A 17,930-nucleotide genomic window follows, 5' to 3' on the forward strand; every position below is an offset into this window, starting at 1 on the left:
CACTGAGCTGCCCTTGTCCTTTAAACTTCAGTCCCTGAAATCCGAAGGAAGCTACCCAGGAAACTGCACCCTCCTCTGCGGCCCGGGGAGCTCTCCTATGGGTCTCGGTGCTTTTTATCTTTTCGCCTCGGAAAAGCAAAGGGATATTTTCCGCTGGCAACTTCTCCTACCTGTGGGGGCAGAGAAAGGCTCAGAGAGGGGAAGGGAGGCTTCGGAGAAGGGGAGGGTGTTGTGGATTTCACCTCCTTGCCCTGAGGATGCTGCTTCCAGCCGGGAGGTGATAGAACACCTGAATCCATCGGGCTTGTCCTCTGCCCACCAGCCCTTGACATGGCCCCCTGGCTGATGTGGGAATAGGACAGTGGTACCTGGCAGCCAGAGCAGGACTCCTCCAGCCGACCAGGTCTGCATTCCCACACCTGAGGCTGCCTTGAAACTCTGGATACCTCCCCAGTGGGGTTTGGGAGCCTCACTGAACACCATTTGTAGAAAATCAAGTCATTGTGAAGACATGTGTGTATATATGTACGTATGTATGCTTCCTCACACCAGGTACTTGCATGACTTTCCCCAATACTTGTTCAAGTGTGCCCACATGTCTCCCCAGAGAAATTTCCCCTCAGCACCCTAGGACCACAGCCCCTGATCCACCTCCTCTACTCTGGCATTATTCTAGGTAGAACAGGGTAATGGAGGGAACAACTGACTCTCAGAGCCAAGGAAGGGAGGGGAAGTTGTAGAAGATGAGATGTGAGAGGTGGCCAAGGGCCAAAACAGGTGGGGTCCTGACAGCCATAGTAAGGGGTGTGACTTATGTTCTGAGTCTGAAAAGGAGGGATGTGATCTGATTTTACATTTTTTTTTTTTTTTTTTTTGGCTGCTCTGCATGGCTTGCAGGATCTTAGTTCCCTGACCAGGAACTAAGAAAGCACCAAGTCCTAACCCCTGGACCACCAGGGTATTACTTTTTTTTTTTTTTTTTCTGATTTACATTTTTTAAAGATCTGGCTGCCATTTGGAGAACTGATGAGGGGAGTATGGCAATAACACGAGCAGGGAGACTGGTTAGGAGGCCATCGGAAGTGATGATGTAGCTTGGCCTAGGCCAGTAGCAATAGAGATGGTGGGAGGAGGTCAGATTTGGGATATGTATCTGAGGGTGGAATGGACAGGAATTGCTGATGGATTTGGATATGATGTGTGAGGGAAAGAGAGAAATAAAGGATCCTTTTCAGGGTTTTGTCCTGAGCAACTGGATGGATGACAGCTCCTAACATGTACTGTTAGCCAGGCTAACTCTTCTGAACCCTTGGCATATTTTAAAGCCATTACAACTGGACAACAGGGGACTTCCCTGGTGGTGCAGCCAATAAGACTCCGCGCTTCCAATGCAGGGGGCCCGGGTTTCAGGGTGTCCATGGGCCCTCAGGAGCCATCCACGGGCCATTTTGGTGTTACTGTCAAACCTCCCCTCACCCATCAGCAACAACCAGATGTTACCACATCCCATAGGGTCTGACAGGACCTCTGACCAAGTCTCCACAGGTCCCAGCAGCCTCTCTGGCTGCGTGAGGTGGCAGTTGCACCACTGGAAAAGCAGACTCGCTGGAGGGTAAGAATGGAGTCGTTTTGGAATGGCTACGTAGGGCAGAGCTCCTCACCCACCCCTCCACCCCCGCAGGTGTTGCATCTATAAATGGTTGCTTTGGGTACGACCCCATGTGGAATAGGAGGATGTGCCCACATGAAGTCTTTTGCTCTTTCATTCATCTCTAGGTGATGTTATTAACCTGGATATTCTCTAAGTTTAAAGACAAGAGTAGCTCATCGTGGGCCCTGGCGGCTGTTGCTGTTTGTTTAGGCTGCCCCAGCTTCCAGCATGCCTCCTCTTTGGAGGGAACCCCCTTGTGTGAGTCTCGGCAGGAGGCAGGATCCATCAGGCCCTCTGGGAGTTGAAGGCCCAGGTGTTCCCCCATCTCCCCACCCCCACGGAGCTTGTGGGCTCCCCGTCCTGGCCCGGGCAACTGGGGGCTCTGACCTAGGATGGGAAAAGCGCAGGGACAGAAGAGAACTCATCTGGGGCCGTGGCAGCTCGACCAGAAGACCATCTGTGAAGGCAGCGTTCCGTGCCCAGTGGCAGCAGTCCTGGCAGTGGCATCCTAACCGTAGCGTGGCCTCAGCTGGGTCTCCTGCCTTGGGACGTCTCCCCAGTGTGGGTCTCCAGCTTCCCCGCTGATGACATCTGTGTGCATCCCCACATCCACTGAGGAAGCTCCTTCTGTGCTTAAGCCAGTCAGCCAGTTCCGTGCCCCCCACCACCCAGGCTCTGCTGGAGTGGCTGTGCTGAGCTTTCAGATGCCGTCTCGCTCTGCCTACAGTAATATGTTTGGGGTTCTTCTCCTGGTCCCTGAAATTAGGATTCCTGGCCTGTCAAAGCCTTGCTATGCAACGCCTGCCAGATCCCCACCCGTGTCCCTGAATGCCCGTGCCTCACAGGAGGAGGGCTTCTATCCCAGCGAAGCCTCTGCGGCCGAGAGCCCCTATGTAGGTAGCAGCCAGCCCCCAACATAAAGGTTATAACTACTGCTGTCATGTCCCAGGGACAATGCTTTGACATTCCTGGCTCTAAATGAGTCATCAAACCTCCCAGTCTCATGTCCCTGATATTTTTTTCTGACTTCACAAGACCAGCTGAGACTGGAGTCCTCCTCCCAAGGAAGGCTGCAAGCCTCCAAGTCGGAGACTACGCTGGGAGGCCCCCAGCTTCTCCTGAGTGGGGCCTGGGCTATGGCTGGTGATGGCTGCGTCAGGATAGAGATGTCACAGCTTTTCCAAAGGCAGCAGATGACTGCAGGGTCCTCGGCACTGTGCTGGAATATACCATCCTTTTTGAGAAGGAAGGAAACCCAGCAGCTCCCGACTCACGACTGTGTCCTCCTGCAGACAGCATGCAGCTGAGGTGTCCAGTCGTAGTGTCTGTATGCTGGGCTCACATCTCGTGGCCACTGCCCCACCCACGGGCTGGGCAGAGCTTCCCTGGTACATGCTACTCACGGCCCCGAGGATTGTTGAAACCCCGAAACACTTCCATCCTGGGAGGTAAACAGCTGCTCCTCTGAGCCCACCCCCCAAACCAACGGTGACCTGCCCATCATTACCCTGGTCCTCCCCCAAGACCCCACAGACCTCCCCATAACCCAGCAACTGGAGGGTCACAGCTGGCACAGACGCAGGGTTGGGCCAGTGGTTAAATATTTTGGGTATCACCCCCGCCCTCAGGGGTTCTCAGAGCCCATTTTCTCCTGACGTGTCTCCAGTCACCACCCACACGACTGCACAGTCCCACTACTTCTCACCCCCAAACTAATAGCCAGCCTGTCTTCCTCACCTGCTTCAAGTCCTTCCTTCTCCAGGGAACTGTCCTGATCCCACAGGCCATGGATCTTGCCCTCATACCCACATCACACTGCCTTCCTCCAGGCTCATATGGACCCAAGGACCATATGAAGATCCTCGAGAGTCTTAAACTTATCCTTGCCCAGTTGACGGGATATAGATTCCTGTCTTATTGTTACCTGGGGGCAGGTAAGTGATGTCAGGACCTCTCGGGCCAGGGCCAAAGAGGGGAAGGTCCCAGGAAGGCCAGGACATAGCGAGTAGGACTGGCCTGAGAAGGGAAGCTCTTGAGAGAGGCCAAGCCGGAAGAACTCCAGGGCTAGGAGACGTGAACAAGGCTGAGCCGGCCAGCGGTCAGAGCAGGTACACACGGGTGGGGCTGAGGCAAGCGGAAGGTCAAAGGGTGGGTCACACCCAGAGGGGAATGAGGCAGCGCAGAAGGAGGTGTGGTAGGTGATCAGCTGAGTCTCAACCCCTGCATGGGGGTGGGGCTTGGGCCTTGCTCTGCGCCACGGTGGATACCTGGGAATGGAACTTTGGAAACTCGAATCACATTTTCCCATAATGTGATATGATTGCTTAGAAACTACCTTCCTCAGCTGCCAGGGATCAGTGGCTTCTGACACAGACTTCATTTCTTCGTTCCATGTATTTTTAATTGGCGTATAATTGCTCTACAATGTTGTGTTAGTTTCTGCTGTACGACAAAGTGAATCAGCTGTATGTATACATGCATCCCCTCCCTCGCGGGCCTCCCTCCCACGATGACTTTAAATCTCTCTGTTCCCTGTCAGTTAGCTAGCTGAACTTTCTACGGTGGCACCGATGAAGGTCACCATTCAGCGCCAGACCCAGGTCCCGAGGGAGGGATGTCGTTGCCATGGAGATGGAATCTGGGCTTGGCGCTGCTGGCTTGGCCGCTGGGTGTTCCCGGGGTTGACTCACAGCCCAGCCCAGAGCAGGAGGACATCCTTGTGGACCCCAAACCTTTCCTTCCCCAGCTTGATCCAGACCATGACTTCTGCTGGCCAGCTCTTTACCCTTGGTACCTGCTGCGTGCCACCAAAACCTGGAGCCCCGGGAGCCCACAGCCAAGCCCACAGGAGCCAACCTTTGGCCTCCTTGGCTCTCAGCCACACCCCAAAGACCCAGAGAAAAGTGACTCAGGTTGGACACAGTGGCTCCCAATGACCTCAAGTGACTCAAAGACAACAGAATGAGGTTGACACCCGGTGTTTCACTTACCAACTCGCTTTGTCATTTATCCGGCAGTGACTGCCATCATTTCCCAGCAGGTTTATCCAGCTATTTAAATGTGGGCAAGCTGGCTAAAATCCTCTCACTCTGGCTGCGTGTCAGGATCAGTCACCTGGGGGAGCTTTGGCAATCACTGAAGCCTCGGGCCTCCTGCAGAGATTTAATGGGGCCAGGGTGGAATCCTGTGCATCTGTGTGTTTCCAGAGCTTTCCAGGTGATTCGAATGTGCAGCCAGGTTTGAAACCCATGACTCTAACATTTGATTCTCTTGGGGAGAAGGATGCTAAACTGACATACTATTTCCACCCCCAACACGGCCGTGACCACATCTGCAGCCTGGTCCATGCCCTCGGCTGGTGGGCCTCTGGTGTGAACTGAACTATGCTCATTTCTGACCCATAATTCTTTTTTTTTTTTTTTGGCCGCACAGCACGGCATGTGGGATCCTAGTTCCCCAAGCAGGGATCGAACCCGCGCCCCCTGCAGTGGAAGCGCAGAGTCTTAACCACTGGACCGTCAGGGAAGTCCCCCATAGTTGTCTCTGTATCCAATTCTTTCTCCTTCAGTTTTCAAAACGTTTATGTTTCTACTTCATTCTCTGGACTGTGAGTTGAGAGTCTCATTCTATAGAAAGCTTCTGAAGGCAAATTATTACGTTACAAAAAAATCTAGTCATGGGAAAGTAGGTTGAGAAGGAAACAAACGTCAGCTTATTGTTCTTAGACAGTTATGGATCCTTTACCTACACTCTGTTTTGTTTTGCTTATATGTTTTTCTTTTTCTTTTTTTTTTTGCTTATATGTTTTTCTTACATCAACACTTTGTTATAAATCTTTTGTTTGTCTGTCTTAGCTTTTTAATTTTTGAGACTTTCGAACATACACCAAAGTAGACAGAATGCTATGATGAGCTATCACACACCCGTCAAACCCCAGCAACGTCCAAACTGGCCCCATCCCCCCCACTCTCAACAATTTAGCCCATCTTCTGTTATTCTGAAGCAAATCCCAGCTATCATACTATTTCAGCTGTAAAAGTCTTAGTAAATCACTCAGAAAGAACTCTTTTTGTATCGTAACCAGTAATTCCTGGTGTTCGAATTCCCCAATTGTCTCAAAATTATCATAAATGGATTTTTAGAAAAACAGTTTGAATCAGGGTTTAAATAAGGTTCACCTGTTGCAATTGGCTGCTATAACTTTTGTTTTAATCTATAGGTTACTCCTGTCTTTTTTTTTTTTTCTCTCAATTTGTTTGTTGAAGACACTGGGTTGTTTATTCTGTAGATTTGTCCACAATCTAGATTTTGCTGATAACCTTCCTATGGTGTAATTTTACAGGATCTCTGTCCCTATTTTTCCTGTAAATCGGTACTTGGATCTAGAGCTTAATCATATTCAGGTCTGGTTGCAGTAGTGGGATATTCTTCCAACAGGAGGCACGTGATGTCTGTTTGTCTCTTTCTGTGATATTAGATGCTGCAGATTCAATGCCTGAATCTTTTGAAATATCACTCTTTCAAAATAGTCATATCTGATTCTATCATTTTCTCCTTCATAGAAGTATTCCTACTTATAAATAAAGGAGGAATAATAGAATCAGATATTACTGTTTATCTACTGTTTGACACCCAGGATAATTGCTTGATTTCCTCCCTTTATTTACCATTTTCAAAACAATGAATTGCTTTCTTACCATCCTCCAACAGTGAACAATCAGAGTTTAGTTTAGTTTTTAGTATTACTATGAATTCATGGATTTTTAACACATTTGATGTGTTTCAATTCGTTGCAGTTAATATTCTTACTGATGCTCAAGTGGCCCCATTTTTTTTTTTTTTTTTTGCGGTACGCGGGCCTATGGCTCACGGGCCTAGCTGCTCCGCGGCATGTGGGATCCTCCCGGACCGGGGCACGAACCCGTGTCCCCTGCATCGGCAGGCGGACTCTCAACCACTGCGCCACCAGGGAAGCCCAAGTGGCCCCATTTTGATCAGCGGGAGTCTCTTCCAGTTGGCTCCTGAATCTTTTAAACATTACTTGAGAAGACTTGTACATTTTCTGCTTAGACCTAGAATCAGCCATTTCTCCCAAAGCTCTGATGCCTTTCGGTGGGAAATGGTATTTGGAGACCTCACTTTGGACGTGCAAAGTTGACATATTCTTTTATCTGACCAAAGTGTTCCCAGATTTCAGTTTCTCTATCCTGGTCTTAGAGTTAGAGTAGGTATTGGCTTTAGTTCTGAGGCCACTAGCACTGAATCCACAAATGCTGATGCTCACTAGGTGGGGAGAGACAAAGACAGTCGTAAGGTGTAGGCAGCAGGTAGAGGGGGAGGCAGGTGGGGGAAGCCTTCTAGACCAGCGGTCCCCAAACTTTTTGGCACCAGGGACCAGTTTCATGGAAGACAATTTTTCCACGGCCAGGGTGGGGTGTTGGGGACCCCTGTTGTAGAGCAGTGTTTCTCAAATCTTAATGTGTGTGCGAATTACCTGGCGATCTTGTTGAAAGGCAGAGTCTGATTTAGCAGGTCCGCGGGGCATGAAATGTTGCACATCTAAAAAGCCTCCGAGGGATACAGGGATGCTTGTCCACGGCCACACTCTGAGCGGCCAGGCTCTACGAGCAATAAGCAGTAAGTGGGGTATCAGCACTAAATGCTAAAGGAGCTCAGAGCAGGGGTGAGGGAGCCGTCATAGAGGAGGTGGCACTTTTGCTGTGACTTTTTTTAAAAATCAGGAGCCACAGCAACAGAGAAGTGGCATCTTCACTTTTAAATTTAAAAAGATTATTATTAAGGTATAACATTCATAGATCAAAGGGAGCAAATCATAAGTGTACCGCTTGATCCAGTTTTTGAGATAAAATTCACACACCATAAAATTCACCCCTTTGAAGTATACACTTCAGTCATCTTTCATACAGTCACAGAGCTGTATAACCATTGCCACTAACTAATTCCAGAACATTCCCATCATACCCCCAAAGAAATCCCATATCCATTAGCACTCATTCTCCACTTCCCCCTCCCCCAGACCCCAGCAATCACTAATCTACAATATTTTCTATCTCGGTGGATTTGCCTGTTCTGGACTTTTCATATTAATAAAATCATACTATTATATATATAGTCTTTTGTGACTGGCTTCTTTCATTAAGCATAATGTTTTCAAGGACCATTCATGCTGTAGCATGTATCAGTACATCATTCCTTTTTATGGTTGAGTAATATACCATGGTATGGATGGGTCACATTTTGTTTGTCATTCATCACCAGCTGATAGACATTTGGGTTATTTCTCTCTTTTAGCTGTGATGAATAATGCTGCTATAAACACTCATGCACACGTTTTCTGTGTGGCACATATTTTCGATTCTTTGGGGTGTATACCTAGGAGTGGAACTGCTGGGTCATAATGGTAACTCCATTAAATCTTTGAGGAACTGCCGAACTGTCTTCCAAAGCAGCTGCACCATCTAACATCTGCAGTTTGATGCATAAATTTTTATACATAGCACACACCCATATCGCCACCACCCAGATTAAGAAATAGGATGTTATCAGCACTCTAGAACCCTCCCCTGACTGAACCTCTAGTTTGACCTCTGTCACCATTGATGGCTGGGACTTTGAGAGGTAGAACTGGGGAAACATTTCCACAACGAACCAGGCAGGGCTTTAAATCCAGCTTTAAATCCTTCCATGTGGACAGGTACGCACCTCTTCCTGTTGTACCAAGGCCTGGTGAGCAAAGAGGTTTCCTCCCTCCTCACCTCACTTCCTGCACAGCCAGTGGACCCTTTCAGAGGAATAACAAGTGGCAGGTTTGGGATCCTCTGGGAGCCTCGGGAGCAGCTGAAGTGAGGAAGCAATGTGCCTGATGCCCAAGATTCATTCTGAAGGACAACTTCAGCCCGAAGCACCCTGGTTAAGCCTGCTGTGTGGCCCGTGGCTGCGATGGAGGAGTCTGCCTTTGCAATGGTCCTGTCACCATCCTCCCTGCCCCCTTAGTGTCCCCTTACCTCCCACCAGCAGGCCCTCCAGACCCCAGCCCGCCCATAGCCGCCGAGGCAGGACTTTCTGAGCAGGTCTCTGGCCATCAGGGAACCGTGCAGGGCAGCGGGCAGCACAGCCTTCTGTTCTGCGGCCCGAATCTGCAGAGTGTGCTCGGCCAAGCGATGTTCCCGGGAGGTGGCCCTTGCAGAGGCAGGCCTGGTGCTGCCACAGCGAGCCCCGGCCCCGGGAGGCCCTTTCTCCTACCTCAGTGGTTCTCCTGCATCCAGCCCTGCAGTCCATCCTTTTCCCCTAAACTGGCCTTCTCCCTCTGGCCTTCTCCCAGCACACACAGGGAATCACACACACACACACACACACACGCACTCAAAACTGCTCAGAGAGATTAATCTCTGACCTGCAAATCTTTTATTGCCAATGACCTTTCCATACTAGCACCCACCCCCGCCCTGGAAGTCCCTCCTGCCAGCTCCTCTAAGAGACTGTGTGAGACACCCCTTGGCAGGTGCTCCAGCCTCTCTCTCAAAATACCACCCCCGACACAAACAGCCTGAAATTGTCACGTCCCTCCAGCCCACTGTCTGGGAATCTACCACTCAGAGGTGAATTTGGGTAATCTTGAAAAGATACACATGTCCCTGGGAGGATCAATCTGCCATATATCAGGGTGTGTTAGCTTAATGGATTACTCAGCTGCCAACACGGAGCTGAGAAGGGCAGCTGCAGGCCTGGGGGTGTGGACGGGGAGTGGAGGGGTAGAAAACTCTGGAGCATGGCCTCCACGACGGGCAGGGTGGGCTGGGGCGTGCTGCAGGAGCTCTGGGAGTGCCCCATGCAGTCCGGGGCTCTGGAGAGGCTAAGTCCCAAGTCAGGGTCTAGAAAGGCAAATGGGAGGAAGCCAAAATGAACTTTTTAAGGTTCTATATTTTATATGCACCAGGCAGGGGTTGGAAGCCAAACTGCCTTCCTCTTCCCCGGGGTCCCCTCGCTCTTCCCACACTTTCTTTCCTCTCCTCCACGCTGCCCTTCCCCTATTTCTTTCCTCTGACCCTAGAACAGAAAGTAATCTCATTAGTTCTCTGATTTGAAAGTCTTTAGGGGGCTAGCCTTAGAATCTGACTATTGTTATGCCACCACTTTTTGGGAAAATTGCATGGTCTAGCCCTGTGCCTGGCTCAGCAGGTGCTCGACCAATGCTGGTTAAGTAAATAAGGGAGTAAAGGAAAGTCACTTCATTGTGAATCCCAAATGCCAGACTGGGCGGTGGCCTTTTGGAACCGATCCCTATGTGGGTGACCACTGGCTTGCCGGTGGGCACAGATCAGAGGTGTCAGGTGTCCTGGGCTCCCACAAGATTCCAAAGATGAAGCCGGGGTGGGACCCGGGACCCAGACCCCTAATCTTGTGTGATTTCCTTCCTTGTGTCTTTGCAGCTTTTCCTTCTGGAGAGGTCAGTGGGGCAGGGACTGATGGGGTCACAGTGCCCTCTGCTGGTCAGTTTTCGTAGTCGGTTTTTACATACTTGGGTTTACATTTATGTTTACTCTTGTTTTGAATGGGCTTGGGAGAGGCTGGAAGGGTGGGTTTCTGGTTTTATTCCAGGCCCACTCTTCATGAATGTCAAGACTGAAGGTGGCGCTCAGTGATAAAAATAGATGTCAGGGTGGGCTCCCAGGCATTAATAATTTAATTGACAGTAGGTTTATATTTTTTTTGCAGTACGCGGGCCTCTCACTGTTGTGGCCTCTCCCGTTGTGGCGCACCGGCTCCAGCCGAACAGGTTCCGACAGCTATGGCTCACGGGCCCAGCCGCCATGGCTCACGGGCCCAGCCGCTCCGCGGAATGTGGGATCTTCGTGGATCGGGGTACGAACCCGTGTCCCCTGTATCGGCAGGCAGACGCTCAACCACTGCGCCACCAGGGAAGCCCTGACAGTACATTTTGTTTCTGTTTTAACAACCTCCCTGGCCGGAGTGCCTAAGTGTCAGGTGGAACTAGCTTCTGCTTCAGTCTTAGTGCTGCATCTCTGATGCCAATGGGTTCTCTCACATGCTTTTAAGAGGCACAGGTCTGGTTTTCCCTGAGTGAGCTGAGAGACCTTCCTCCAAGAAAGAGAAGCAACAGTGCCCACAGGAGGACTGGCTCCTGGACAGAAGTTGGCATTGAGTTTTCCCTCCTCATCACGAACCTTGGTTCCCCCCAAAGCCCAGCAGATACTAAAGAGCTCCTGGGTCGAGGGGTAGCAGGCAGGAGAACCATCCACAGGGGTGAAGAACCCAAGGCCACTAACCCAAACTGCAGCAGCCCCTTGCTCAATGAAGCCCCCTATCTTCCATACACCTGCTGGCCCAGCATAGAGCACTGCTTCTCAGACTACAATGGACACTGGAGTCACCTGAGAAGTCTTGTTAAAATGCAGGTCCTGATTCAGTAGGCCTGGCATATAGCCTGAGACTCTGCATTTCTAACAGGCTCCCAGGTAATGCCAATGCTGCTGGCCCAGGGACACACGGGGAGATTCTGACATCAGAATGCTCGGGTTCAAACTCCAGCTCTGCCACTTATTCTGTGACCTCAGACAGATTACTTTCATTACCTTCTCTCTCTGAGCCTGTTTCAACCTATACAAAATAGGGAGGATGACCATTTAAATGACTTCAGAGAAAGACAGACAGAATGATTTCATGCGGTAATCGTAAGAATAAAATGAAACAGTGCAGGTGAAGATCTTAGTGCAGAGCCTGCAGTGCCCAGTACATGGCAAATATCTTTATACTCATGTGTCCGTTCAGCAAGTCCCTGTCAACTCCCTGCTATGCACTTGGCACTGCCCTGGGCCCTGCCGTAGAGCAGTGACGGAAACACAATCTCCGCTCTCAAGGAACTCACATCCGAGCAGAAGAAGACAGACCACAAGTGAAATGGATAGTGTGTAAGTCGGTGCTAAGTGAGTTGGAGAGGAAAATAAAGCAGAGTAAAGAGGATAAGGAATGCTGGAGGTGGGGATATTGTTGTTTGTACAAATGGGGAAAGTGCCACTGAGAAGGTAACTTGGAGGTGACGGCCACACGGATAGCTGAGGAAATGGGCAGGAATGTCTGTGAGTGCAAAGGCCCTGAGGCAAGAGTGTACACGGTACGTGTGAAGAAGAACAAAGAAGCCAGTGTGGCTAGAGCCCAGAAAGTAAGGGGGAGAATAGTATGTGAGTGTGAAGGTAGCAGGGTTGACGCCACAGGGCATTGCAAGTATCAACTTTGGATTTTGCTCTGAGAGAAATGGGCGAACACTGGAAATTCTGAGCATAAGAGCAATGAGATCTAAGTGACATTCTAAAAGGACAAGTTTGGCTTGTTGGGGATAGACTGCAGGGGCTCCTTCTCTACTCCAGACCACTGTAATTCCTCAGAGGAGAGAGGAGTGTGCAGAGACCCCTGGTAGCAGTGGTGGGAGAATACGTATCGAATAAGGGTCACTCATGGGTAAAAACATAAAGCCATTTTCATTTTGTTTTCTATTGTCCTTTTAAATTGTCCTTTTAGTGGTGTTAATTCGTCCCCTTCCTCTGGATGAACACATAGCCAGGGCATGACTTCACTGGCCACTCCCAGGAAAGAGAAAGGTCCAAGGTGCTTCCCATCAGAAAGGATTTGGGGAGATCTCACCTGACTTTGTTCGTAAGGGTCCTTCCTGGGCCACCTTTCTCTTCCTTAAAAAAAGAAAACTGTTATTAGTTTTATTATACAAACAATGTATGTTCCTTGTAGAAACTTTAGAGATTATAGATAGGCACAAAGTATGACATAAATTGTCATAATCCTACTACTCAGAGAAAACCACTGCTGTTACTCTATCCTTCTAAGTATATATCCTTCTAAGTCTTTTCAGTTCATGCAGGCCTCCCTATGTGCACACACACACACACACCAAATTTTTACCAAAAATGGGTTTGTACTTTATTTCATAACTTGCTTTTTTTCATTTAACATTATATCATTAACGTCTCTTGATGGCATTAAATATATTTCAACAACATATTATTCTTAATATCAGTGGAGCATTCCATTTTATAGATGTGCCACAATTTATTTAACCAACTGGTGTCCACTTATGTTGTTTCTGATTTTTAAATATGTATATCATAAATGACTCCATGATGAGTATCCTTATAACTAAATCCTAGTGACCATCTGTAATGTTTTCCCATCTTTTAAAGCATCTGACATGTATCACTTAATTGCCCTCAGAAATATTGCATGGATTAGACTTATATTGGAGTTGCTCATCTCCCCACAAATTGATAAAAAAGTGTCAGGTGGGCAGAACCTTGCACCATTCTGCTCCATCACCTGCTGAAGGCATATTCTTCACCTTCTGAGTTCTCTAGAGTTGGAATTGGGGTTGGGCTTTCAGACTCACTGTTCATTCTCCAGAAGTGAGATTTTTTTTTTTTCTGGTACGCGGGCCTCTCACTGTTGTGGCCTCTCCCGTTGCGGAGCACAGGCTCCGGACGCGCAGGCTCAGCGGCCATGGCTCACGGGCCCAGCCGCTCCGCAGCATGTGGGATCTTCCCGGACCGGGGCACGAACCCGTGTCCCCTGCATCGGCAGGCGGACTCTCAACCACTGCGCCACCAGGGAAGCCCCAGAAGTGAGATTTGATTTCTGTTTGGTTGTGTTTTGATCTAATATAGAGGGAAGTACCAAAGAGTCCCATTGATCACACGTATAGGAGGGTAAATGACCTTTCAAATACTGAAGGGGGTTCAGGGAGGCTCTAGGGGTCCCTGGAGCCAGACAGGGCAACTCCCCTTAGGAAGATGGGTGGGTAACCCATTGTCATGGAAATGGATATACTCAGACCTGTTGCATCTGAGAGAGATGGGGCTCCCGTCTGTGGTGGTGGACACCTGAGCCCATCCTCACCCACCTTTTGGGGCTGGCTGCGGCCTGTGACCGAGAGAAGGGAAGCTGTGAGTGGGGGTCATGCCAGGGCCCAGGGCAGTGATGGGAATGGATGACACAGCCTGGCCTCCTCCTGGGCCCAGCCCTGCCTGCCTGATGGCTGCCAAATGACGCACCCTCCTGTTTCTCTGGTGACTGCTTGAGTCAGGGCCTGGGGCTGCAGCACCTGTTACCTGCGCGTGAGCTAGGGTGAGCCGCTTACCCCTCACCCTGCTGGAATCAGACACCGAGGTTACAGGGTGGGATGCTGTGTTACAAGGGACCACTCTGTACTCTAGAACAGGCAGTCCCAATCCCCATACCATTTTTATAATTTCTTGTTGATTGATTTCTTAATATACACATCCTTCCTCCTCTCAGAACATTTATTTTTTAAAATCAGAGTAGATCAAAATTCATTTTATTGCAGACCTGGTTCTGACTGGAGGCAGGATGGAGAATTGAAGCCTTTTAATCTGAAAAACACAGTTCTGACCTCATCATCATTGTTCTCAGAGCAATTTTTTTTAAAGAATTGAATTCCTCTGCATGTGCTCTCATCTAACTCTCATTACACCCCCTTTGAATTAGGTGTGGTTATGCCCTCTTCACCCCCTTTGAATTAGGTGTGGTTATGCCCACGTTCCAGATGGAAAAGCAATCTGAGAGGTGAAGTGACTTACCTGCGACCACGCCACTGATTCATGTCCAGATCCAGCTGACTGCCTTCTATCTCATCTTATTGCCCTTGGAAATACAGCTAGCCCTAGAGAGCCACAGAGCACTGGCCCAGGAGTCAGAAAACCTGGGTTCTGGTCCTGGCTTTGCTATAAATGGGCTGTGTGCCTGAGGGTACCTCACTGCACCTCTCTGGGCCTCAGAATCCTCACTGTAAATTGAAGAGATTTGACCAATCTCTGACATTCCTTCTAACCGTGGGGCCTCAGCTCAGGCTTGTTAGGTGGTAACAGAAAGCCACTCTGCTTAAACAGAAATGTGCACCTCGGTCCAAAGGTCCAGAGGCTTTCATGAAGCCAAGGCAGGGGCCAGCACCAGCCCAGCAGGGCCTGAGCCAGACAGTGGCTCTCCCAGCTCCCTCTGCGGAACTGCACCAATCTCCACTTCTCTCAGTCCCTCTGTTTCATTCTTCTCTCTCTGCAAAGTGATTTATTTATTTTTTCTGTAGATCTGCATCTTTGGCCAATGGTGGCAGAGGCCTCTTCAGCTCCCAATTATAAGTCCAGTTCTGGGGGCCAGCTGAGTCTCACCAAATTCCAATTTCAAATTCCCAGGGAAAGAAATCGATTGGGCAAGTTGAGTTGCCTGTCCACCTTGCTTGGATCAATTGGATGCTGCCGCACAAAGCAGAAATGGTGGCCCAGGTCAGGCCAATGCCCCCCAAGAGGCTCTGTACGCGGGACAGGAATAGCATCTTTGGGAGAAGACACAAGGTTAAGTATAATTCCCTTCCAGATGACATGACATTGAGACCTACAGAAAAAGCACAAGCTCACCAGCAAAGCTGGCCCAAGAGCACATTGGCAGGAATGGCAGGCTGTGGCTCCCCAGACATCCATTCCCAAGGGCAGACATGACAGCCAGGCAGAACTATCCCCCCCAACACACAGTGTCGTCCTTCTGCTGCCTCTGAGTTGGATGACATGGAACTAGGGCACGGGGGACCTTGGAAAGGGTCAAGGGACAGGGACTGCAGAGACCACTGCCACCAGTCCTTGGGGGCTTGATTAGCAGTGTACGATCATTTGCACAAAAAAAGACTCAGCACTTCAACTGATCCTGACAGCCCTGTGTCCTTGATGACCTTGTCTTAGTTCTTAAAACTGGCACGTGTGGGAATTCCCCGGCAGTCCAGTGGTCAAGACCCTGGGGCCGGGGGTTCCTCCCATTGTACAACATACACGGGCGTGTGCGCGCACACACACACTCACACTCACACGCACACTTCTGGGATCACGCAGAATGGCATCTGATATCTTCAGGGCCTCCCTTCCTCTCTTTTGACCTGGGACATTTTCAGAACCAGGTGAAGAGGAGGGAAGCAGGGATGAGGGGGGAAGGATCATCCTTAGGAAGACCCTAAGGATTACCTGAAGAATTTTCCACTAAACCATCAGGAAGCAAGAAGAGAGGCTGGAGTCTGAAATACACTGATTTCAATCCAAAACAGTGACACTCCTTGCACACTCAAGTTTCAGGCTGATATTCAACGCTTTGACTCCCGCTTTGGCTTTAAATGAAGATTTTACTCTCTGGGTAGAGGGAGACAAGGGCAGGGTGGTATGCAAGAGGGCAGCAAGCATTTGCTGTGCAGCTCAAGGAGTGGGGAGAGGCTGAACCGGAGCCGCTCATAGGTCCTGCGGTGACACTAAGTTGGAACTACGTCCTCAGTCACACAGGACTTGAAGCACAGATAAATCAGAAAGCACGTCCAGATGCCGAGGGTGAAAAGGATGCCCAGGCCTGGTATGGAAGTTGCCTGTTATATGGGGAGAAAGTCAGGAGCCTGAGGCAAGGTCAGCTCAGCAACTGGCAAGGCACCCTCCACTCCACGGGGGCCTCTAGGCAGCAGCCTCCAGGCTGGGCTAAGCAAGTCCTCCTTCGTGTGCCACGTCCTCTAAGGCTGAGTGGATGTGATGTGGGGCAGAGCCTGCATAACCATAACCACGGGTGAGATTTGATGGGAATGCACCCCTGACCACACTGCCTTTGGGAGGACGGGGCACCGGATTGAGATAAGGGGCTTCCATGGATCTACCTACCGCTGATTGTAGTTGTTCTTTGGGGGCACACAAAAAACATTTCTCCTATGGAGGACAGAAGCGGCACCAGAAAGATCATTTTTCCCTGGTCTAAGATGGCCAGGCTGCTGGGCACCTCATCAGGTCTTGCTATAGGAAAGGACAGAACAATACAGTTGCACTTGGGAACAGGTGCATCCAGGGTGGAGTCCTACTTGGTCATGGTTTCGGAATCACCCCAGGCCTATAGGGCAAGACCCCAGAGAGGACTCAAGACTAGGGAGGCATCCTGGGGCCAGGAGAGGAGTGGAACCAGTGCTTTACAGCAAGAGGTAAGAGAGTGAGAGAGCCCAGGGGAGGTCGGGGGGAACAGAAACCCAGGGGTGTAACACTGGGGCAGGGGCAGGGAGGGCTTCATTACACAGCAGGTATCACATTGGTGAAGGGAATCCATTGGATCTTTTTTTGGTTGTTGTAGTGCCGTCATCTTTTTGTGAAGGGCAAGTGGTACTCCATCAGCTCCATCCATTTTCTTCCGCCGGATCTGTGGGTCTGTGTCCATCTTTCCTATCAGCCTGAGTTCTTGCTGCTCCTTTGGTCCTCTCCTGAGAGGACTGGGGAGTCAGGGAGGGGCAGAACTGGGGAGATAATTTTCAACAGGAAAGGAGATAACCGGTAGTATGGTTGGCCGTGGAAGGCCTTGACTACAAGCCACTGGGGAAGAGAAACCAAGAGAGCTCCTTGAAGGGTCTGGGAGTCCACTGAACCCCCAGGACACTTCGCAAAGCGAAGGGAGGAGATTCTTTAGGGTTGAGGAGAGACGGGTGCAGGTTACACTCACCGCTTGCTATTCTTCTGTATATTTATTAAAACATCCATCTCCTCATCCACATCCTTTTGCATTTCCTTCAAGAGAGAATTCAAAGCTAAAATCATCATCATGAAGGGCTTTTGAAGTTCCTTTTCCTGCCTCACTCTGCAGACCACTCAGAGACCACCGCAGCATCTTACTTCCTCAAGAATCCTCACCAGCCCTGGGTAGGGTGGCTCATCAGGATGTGCCTGACACGTGCTACCCCTCCCTGTGACCTCACCCATTCCATAGTGAAGCTGAAGCACAGGCAGAGTCATTGGGGGCTTGTCCAAAGTCTCCATGTGAGTCAGAGGCCAGGATCTATTTTACCTGATCTCACACTTGAATAAAACCCTTAGCTGCCTTGGTTCAATGCCTATGCAATCTTCCCCGGTGGCGCAGTGGTTAAGAATCCGCCTGCCAATGCAGGGGACACAGGTTTGAGCCCTGGTCCGGGAAGATCCCACATGCCACAGAGCAACTAAGCCCGTGTGCCACAGCTACTGAGCCTGGGCTCTAGAGCCCAGGAGCCACAACTACTGAGCTTGCGAGCTACAGCTACTAAGCCCCACACTCCTGGAGCCCGTGTTCCACAACAAGAGAAGCCACTGCAATGAGAAACCCACGCACCACAACGAAGAGTAGCCCCCGCTCGCCACAACTAGAGAAAGCCCGCGCACAGCAGCAAGGACCCAACACAGCCAAAAAT

The 17,930-nt window shown here is 50.1% G+C and overlaps 1 protein-coding gene across 12 annotated transcripts in view; it reads right to left on the bottom strand.

Moving 5' to 3' along the window:
- Nucleotides 1-1,410: 1,410 nt before the first annotated feature.
- Nucleotides 1,411-17,930, bottom strand: part of TEX35 (testis expressed 35) — a 28,839-nt gene continuing 12,319 nt past the window's right edge. For 3 of the 12 annotated variants that reach the window (XM_049701029.1, XM_033428162.1, XM_033428161.1), the window contains 2 exons: nt 17,210-17,274; nt 15,853-16,973 (listed from right to left, as the gene is read on the bottom strand). In XM_049701029.1, the coding sequence (XP_049556986.1) occupies nt 16,613-16,973; nt 17,210-17,274 (426 nt within the window). In that variant the 3' untranslated portion in view covers nt 15,853-16,612. The other 9 variants (XR_007473018.1, XR_007473016.1, XR_007473017.1 and 6 more) reach the window with 9 other exon arrangements.

The sequence above is a fragment of the Orcinus orca genome, chromosome 1, assembly GCF_937001465.1.
Source record: "Orcinus orca chromosome 1, mOrcOrc1.1, whole genome shotgun sequence".
In the NCBI taxonomy this organism is placed as follows: Eukaryota; Metazoa; Chordata; class Mammalia; order Artiodactyla; family Delphinidae; genus Orcinus; species Orcinus orca.